The 6,158-nt window shown below is 38.4% G+C and overlaps 1 protein-coding gene across 1 annotated transcript; it reads left to right on the top strand.

Moving 5' to 3' along the window:
* The first annotated feature begins 2,661 nt into the window (after nt 1–2,661).
* On the top strand, nt 2,662–5,572 carry LOC137731198 (uncharacterized). Its single transcript, XM_068470298.2, has 2 exons — nt 2,662–3,166; nt 3,903–5,572. The coding sequence occupies exons 1-2, from the start codon at nt 3,086–3,088 to the stop codon at nt 4,998–5,000; spliced, it is 1,179 nt and encodes a 392-aa protein (XP_068326399.2). The 5' UTR covers nt 2,662–3,085; the 3' UTR covers nt 5,001–5,572.
* Nucleotides 5,573–6,158: the final 586 nt, after the last annotated feature.

Here is a 6,158-nt window from a genome sequence, read left to right as displayed (position 1 = left end):
TATCGGTTTTAATAGTTAGAATTGACATCCCTATTCTTGACAATAAAAATCGATAGAAGTTGTTTCTCAATTTGTCCATTGTAAATCATTTAAATTTTTTGCATGAAAAATCTGTCAACATCCTCATTAAATTGTCACGTGAACAACCACTTGACCACCTTTTTTAGGGCATTTTTGTCAAATCAACATCTCCACTTAACAAGCATATTAGCAGATTTTTCACGTAAATTGGAAAATAATCTATATGGTATACATACTTAGAATCAACTTCTATCAAGTTTCATAGTGAAAGACCAAAGTGAAGACTTTGCAAATTTTAAGGACCATTGTGGCTCCAAACCCTTAAGGTTTTTCTTTTTTGGTTTGGGTCAAATAAGTATAATCTTAGTCTAGACTCTAGTTGACGTGAGTCTTGAGTCGTTGCCCCCAAACACTACACATTCCGTACTCTATGGTCTATTTGAACGTTTAGGTCAAGTCGACGCACAACTCCACCAAAACCAAATATTACCATTGCTATTTTCTAATTAATTAACGTTCATTTTTATGTTTAAACGTTATTTTCACTAATTAACAATGATTAACATTCGTAATAACCGAGCGTGTTGATGTGTTAATACACGACCGTTTTTTATTTGTAGGTTGAACTAATTTTTTATTTTTAATTTGGAATTTGGAATTTGGAATTTGAAACTTGTATCGACATATCCTAGTTCACAGTTGACCGGTCGCCTTGGAATTGTTCCAACTTGCAACCACACACTGATTCTAAAAGGATCTAGACCTTAAAAATGATCGGTTGACTTGTCCACCTATCTTAATTATTATTCTCAGCGTGAAAACTTTTAATAACGATTTTGAAAGAAAAGATCAAAGCAAGTAGAGTAATGTTTTATTTTCTTTTTAGTACATGGATATTTTTTATATTGAGGGGAAAAGGAGTTCGGCTAAGTCACATAATGTGCAACTTAATTTGGTATTGAATTTGCCATCTACAAAATTCGAACCTAAGACCTTTCACTTTCAAATGAAGATGAATATCACCAGACCACGTAGAGTAATGTTGTTTACCAAAGTATGTTCAATTTGGAAAATGTGTGTTCATAGTTAGAAGAGGACTTGAATGGTTTCGTGAATATATTCAATGTGACGTTTGTGTATCTAACACTTTTAATTAACAAAATTGGAATATTTTCTGAGAAGAAAAATATTACGAAGGTAGAAATACAGAATTGAGACGCATCTTAAGTTTAAAGTAATATCAAAGTAATTTATAAAATATATGGACATAACTAAATTCAATTTCTCTCATTCTGTTTACGATTTAGTAAACTAGTCATTGGTTGAATTAGTCGGAAAAGGGAAGGAATACTCAATCCCAAATTCATTAGGTAACCACTTCACCAGAATCACCACCCTTCATGCATATTCCAAACCATAAACCCTAAAGAACAGTTAAGGAAGATTGGGCAATATAATGATGAAGATGATTTAATTAGTTAGAGTAATTAAATTATTGGTAAATAATGCATAATTGATGAAGATATGTTATTGTAATTATAACCCATGTGCTTCTCTGCCATCAAATGGGGTGTTATTCTCTTTCTGCCCGTCAATAACGGCAACAACATTTGCACCACCCAAATGAAACCAAATGAAACCAAACCCTCATGGTAGGACCCAACAGTATTACAAAAAATGACAATCCCAAGACAACAAGGTTCTTTATTTTGCGAGGGTCGAGGAGGGAACGTATATTGTATGCAATCTTACTTTTACTTTACAAAGAAGTTGTTTTTACGACTCGAATCCACGACATTTCGAACACAAAGAATAAACTTTTCTGCTGCACCAACGCTTGCCCTTGACCCGCAAGTATTACAGTTTAAATAATTTTCTCTTCACTTTTAAATTGTAAGTTTCAAGTTTTAATTCTAATTAGCAATTAACTTATTATGTGACCTAATTCAAATTTTGTTTTGTAAAGAAAAATAAAAATTTAGAAAAAATAAATAATCACTTGAGCAAATAAGAAAAATAGATAAAAGAAGAAGATCCAAAGCCCAAAAGGGCCCAAAAACGTTACCGACCCGGAAATATACAGCATCGATATAAGATGAATTGATACGGTAAGATCTTGAGCCTCGCGGGACAAACCCCAGGAACAGAAAGCCACGTGTCGGAAGAGAGACCCGGGTGGAAGTAACAACGCGCCAATTGTCAGCAAAATGAAGCAGGAGACGACACATCGTCATGGTGTTATTTATTGTCTTAGTGGAGAGGCTGTCACAGCACCGCGTGGGCCCCTTCATTTACCGACCTTCCCCACCCAGACCCGGCCAATGCCGTGTCCGTCCCCATGTTCTCCCACGCCTCCTCCAGGCAATGACATAAACACCCCTCCCCCTCCCTCGTTAAGGAAACGACCACATGGGCGTGCGCGTAAAACGCGGTATTATTCATTTTAATCAAAAATTACATTTTGACATTAAAAAATCAAATTTGATATTATTTACTTACCTTTTATGTTATTTTTATTGTTAAAATTCAAAATTCTTAAAATCTTTTCATTAATTTTTTTTAAAATTAAAGGTAATTCGTAAATAAATTTAAATGGGAATTCGAAAGAAAAATATAAAGAGGAGGGGGCGTGGGGTAGACGACAAGTGAAACGGCTCGATTTGTGCAGGTGGAGAGAGTTGCTTTGTGAGGACAAGTGCCACCCAATACCAGAGAGGCAGCACCCTCCTTTCCCTTCTTCTTATTCCTTTAGCTTTCCTTTCCCAACCGTCTCTTTCCTTCTTTCTTTTTTCTCTCTATTTATTATTTTTTTTCCTCTAATACCCAACAAAAAGATCATATTCTTGGAAATTCTTAGGCGTCTGTGATCTGTTGATTCTCTTCTCCCCGAGTGACACGGAAGCCTCAGCTTGCCTGATTAGTGATTAACCAGAAAGGGATCGGGGGAAGCAAACAAATCTGGGTAAAGTTCCGATTTTGCCCTCGGGTTTCTGGAAGCCCGATCGATCTGCCGTGTTCCGAACTCCGGTGGGTCGTGGAGGTATTGAAAGGGAGAGGATACAGAATGTGGTGGATGATGGCTGAGGGAGGGGGCCATTACTGCTCTAAGAAGACTGATGATATCTGCGGCAATGTTTGCGGCCAGGTACTTCAATTTTCTTTTCGTTTTTTTTTTTTTAATTTTTTCGAATTAAAGTTTGGTGCCTTTGGTTATTCTTTGTGTATGGTTTGGTGATTTGATGGTTTTTGTTTTCTGGGTTTGCATATTTGGTTGCTTCGGTAATGTAGCAGCAATGGGATTATTGGGAAATTGTGAAAAAATGGTTTACCGGAAATTTGACCTAAAAGCTATGAACTTTTTGTACGATATTTCCTATGCAATTTTTTTTTTTTTTTTTGGGGGTATTTTAGAGTTCAACCCTCTTTTATGAATAAAGTTTTCGATTTATTGACCTGAGTTTTCTTAGCAACCAAAGGTAATCTGTGTATTTTTTCATCAAGTGTGGCCAGTCAGATCAGATGGATTTTCCTAATCCATGTCATGTTGATATGAAATTTTGCATAACAAGAGTCTTGGTTTTTCGATCCGTAACACGTTTGTACTGGAATTTTCTTGAATCGGATTACTTTCAGCTTTTGGTTTGGAATTGACAATTGTTTTTGCTAATTTAAACGGATATTATAGCGTTCGTGTTGTTATCGAAAAGAATGTCGCTTGTGGACTACTAAACCTATGAATTATTTGGAGTATTATCATCTGCCGTTGTGTTTGTGTTGTGCATTGAATCTACGCCTGAATTATTGCAAGTAGTTGGAATTTCTTGACTGGTGGAGTTCATGTTGTCTTGCGTCTGACAAATATTGTCTGTATGATTGTGCAGGAATCAGGCAGAATGTTGAGCATGTCAAGAGTTCGCTGCATTCTACGTGGATTTGACTTCAAAGTTCTCCTCATTCTGTTTACACTTATTCCGATGTGTGTCTTTGGCATTTACGTGCATGGACAGAAGATCTCATACTTCTTGCGGCCGCTATGGGAATCGCCACCTAAACCTTTCCATGACATTCCACACTATTATCACGAGAATGTGTCCATGGAGAACCTCTGCAAGCTTCATGGTTGGGGGATCCGTGAGTACCCTAGGCGTGTTTTTGATGCCGTGTTGTTCAGTAATGAGATGGACATCCTTACCATAAGATGGAAAGAGTTGTATCCCTACGTAACGCAGTTTGTTCTCCTTGAATCAAATTCAACATTTACTGGATTTCCAAAGCCTCTGTTCTTCTCCCGTTATCGCGAGCAGTTCAAGTTTGTGGAGCCCCGATTAACTTATGGGACTGTTGGAGGAAGATTCAAGAGAGGGGAAAATCCATTTGTTGAGGAGGCATATCAACGAGTAGCACTGGACCAGCTTCTCAATATAGCTGGTATTACTGAGGACGACTTGTTGATAATGTCTGACGTTGATGAGATCCCAAGCAGACACACCATCAATCTTCTGAGGTGGTGTGACGAAGTTCCTCAAATCTTGCATCTTCAGTTGAAGAACTATCTCTATTCCTTTGAGTTTCTGGTGGACAATAACAGTTGGAGAGCTTCAGTACACAGGTACCGGGAAGGGGAGACGAGATATGCACACTATCGCCAGACAGATGACATCTTAGCAGATGCAGGGTGGCATTGTAGCTTTTGTTTCCGCTATATCAGTGAGTTCATCTTTAAGATGAAAGCATACAGCCATTACGATAGAGTCAGGTTTTCAAAGTATCTAAACCCAGAAAGAGTTCAGAAAGTGATCTGCAAGGGGTCTGATTTATTTGATATGCTTCCTGAAGAGTACACCTTCAAGGAAATCATCGGGAAAATGGGACCTATTCCTCATTCCTTCTCTGGTGTCCATCTTCCATCCTTTCTGTTGGAGAATGCAGAGAAGTACAAATTTCTTTTGCCTGGGAATTGCAGAAGAGAGAGTGGCTGACCTTTATTTCAGCAAGGCTTGATGTCTGTTTCTGTAAAGATAGTTGACCATGCAGCTTCTGTGACTACTCAAGAAGGGTTCGACTGAACAACGATGACTGGTGTATCGCTGACATAGCTGTGCCTCATGCTCGGTTAAATTTACATTATTCTTTGGAAATGTTTGGGGGCTGGACAGACTTATGAGTTCTTAGGGTAATGTTTTTGTACATAACTTTTACTGGGGTGGGGTTTAGTATAAGCGGAGCATGACTTTCTAGTATCTACTGAGAGGGAGCCTGCCTGTGCTGGGAAGTGTCACAACGTACTGGCGTATCGCGTTGTTCCCTGGATACCCCAAAAAGATAGTACAACCGTCCTGCATTCCCCTTGCCGGGAAGTTTTGTTTATGAGACAAATTATTCGTTTATGCGATGAACTGACTCTGTATGTGACATCTGAATTGCTTTTAGATCGTTTTATTGATCAAAATGCATCACTAGATAGCGCAGTATGTGCAATTTAGGATGTTTTGTTTTCCTGTCATGCTCCTTTTGGTTCAAGATATTCATTGGAAATATTTTTGTTTCTCCATTAGTCTGTCAATTATGTCAATGATCTGCACTGCCCCGGCAAGTTTTTACGTTTTCTTTATCGAGTTTTGCTTTTTATGGTTTGTGCTCAAGTCGGGAACGGCTTACCTACATCAGGTGCGCCACTGTACGCAAGTCTCGCTTGAGTCAGGTGGATATGTAGTTAATCAAATGTTCGAAACATCATCGATATATTTACCCTGTTTCGTTCTTTGCTTGAAATTGAAGAATAATAAGATCCTTAGCTACAAAGGGAATCATATCCCTTTTCTGGTGTAATTATTTTCTTCTTATCAAATGACAACTTACATATACTTCCAAACCAAGCCTACAAATATCCCCAAACAAACAAGAGGGGTGACAAACAGATCGAAATCGTACAGATACCAGCAACCGGAAAAGTAGAAAAAAAGCGCCGCGCTTTTCAGGTGACAGCAGCAGCAGGGCTACGGCATGCGCCAAGAGGCTCAGCAGCAGAGCTACTCCATGCATTAAGGAGGCAGCTTGGAACTCAAAAGTATGATTATCACTATCACAACCACCTTTCAGGTGTGCCAATTATGCCTACTTTACGCCTCGACTGGTTC

This window comes from Pyrus communis, chromosome 16 (assembly GCF_041283825.1).
Source record: "Pyrus communis isolate YQ-2024b chromosome 16, ASM4128382v1, whole genome shotgun sequence".
Lineage (NCBI taxonomy): Eukaryota > Viridiplantae > Streptophyta > Magnoliopsida > Rosales > Rosaceae > Pyrus > Pyrus communis.
Note: the sequence above shows the minus strand (reverse complement) of the source record. Positions and strands in the feature narration are given on the sequence as shown.

Bases quoted from the DNA above. Each gene is read 5' to 3' on its own strand.
- LOC137731198 (XM_068470298.2), top strand. From the start codon at position 3,086: ATGTGGTGGATGATGGCTGAGGGAGGGGGCCATTACTGCTCTAAGAAG. The intron at 3,167-3,902 runs GTACTTCAATTT...ATGATTGTGCAG, and splicing joins GCGGCAATGTTTGCGGCCAG to GAATCAGGCAGAATGTTGAG.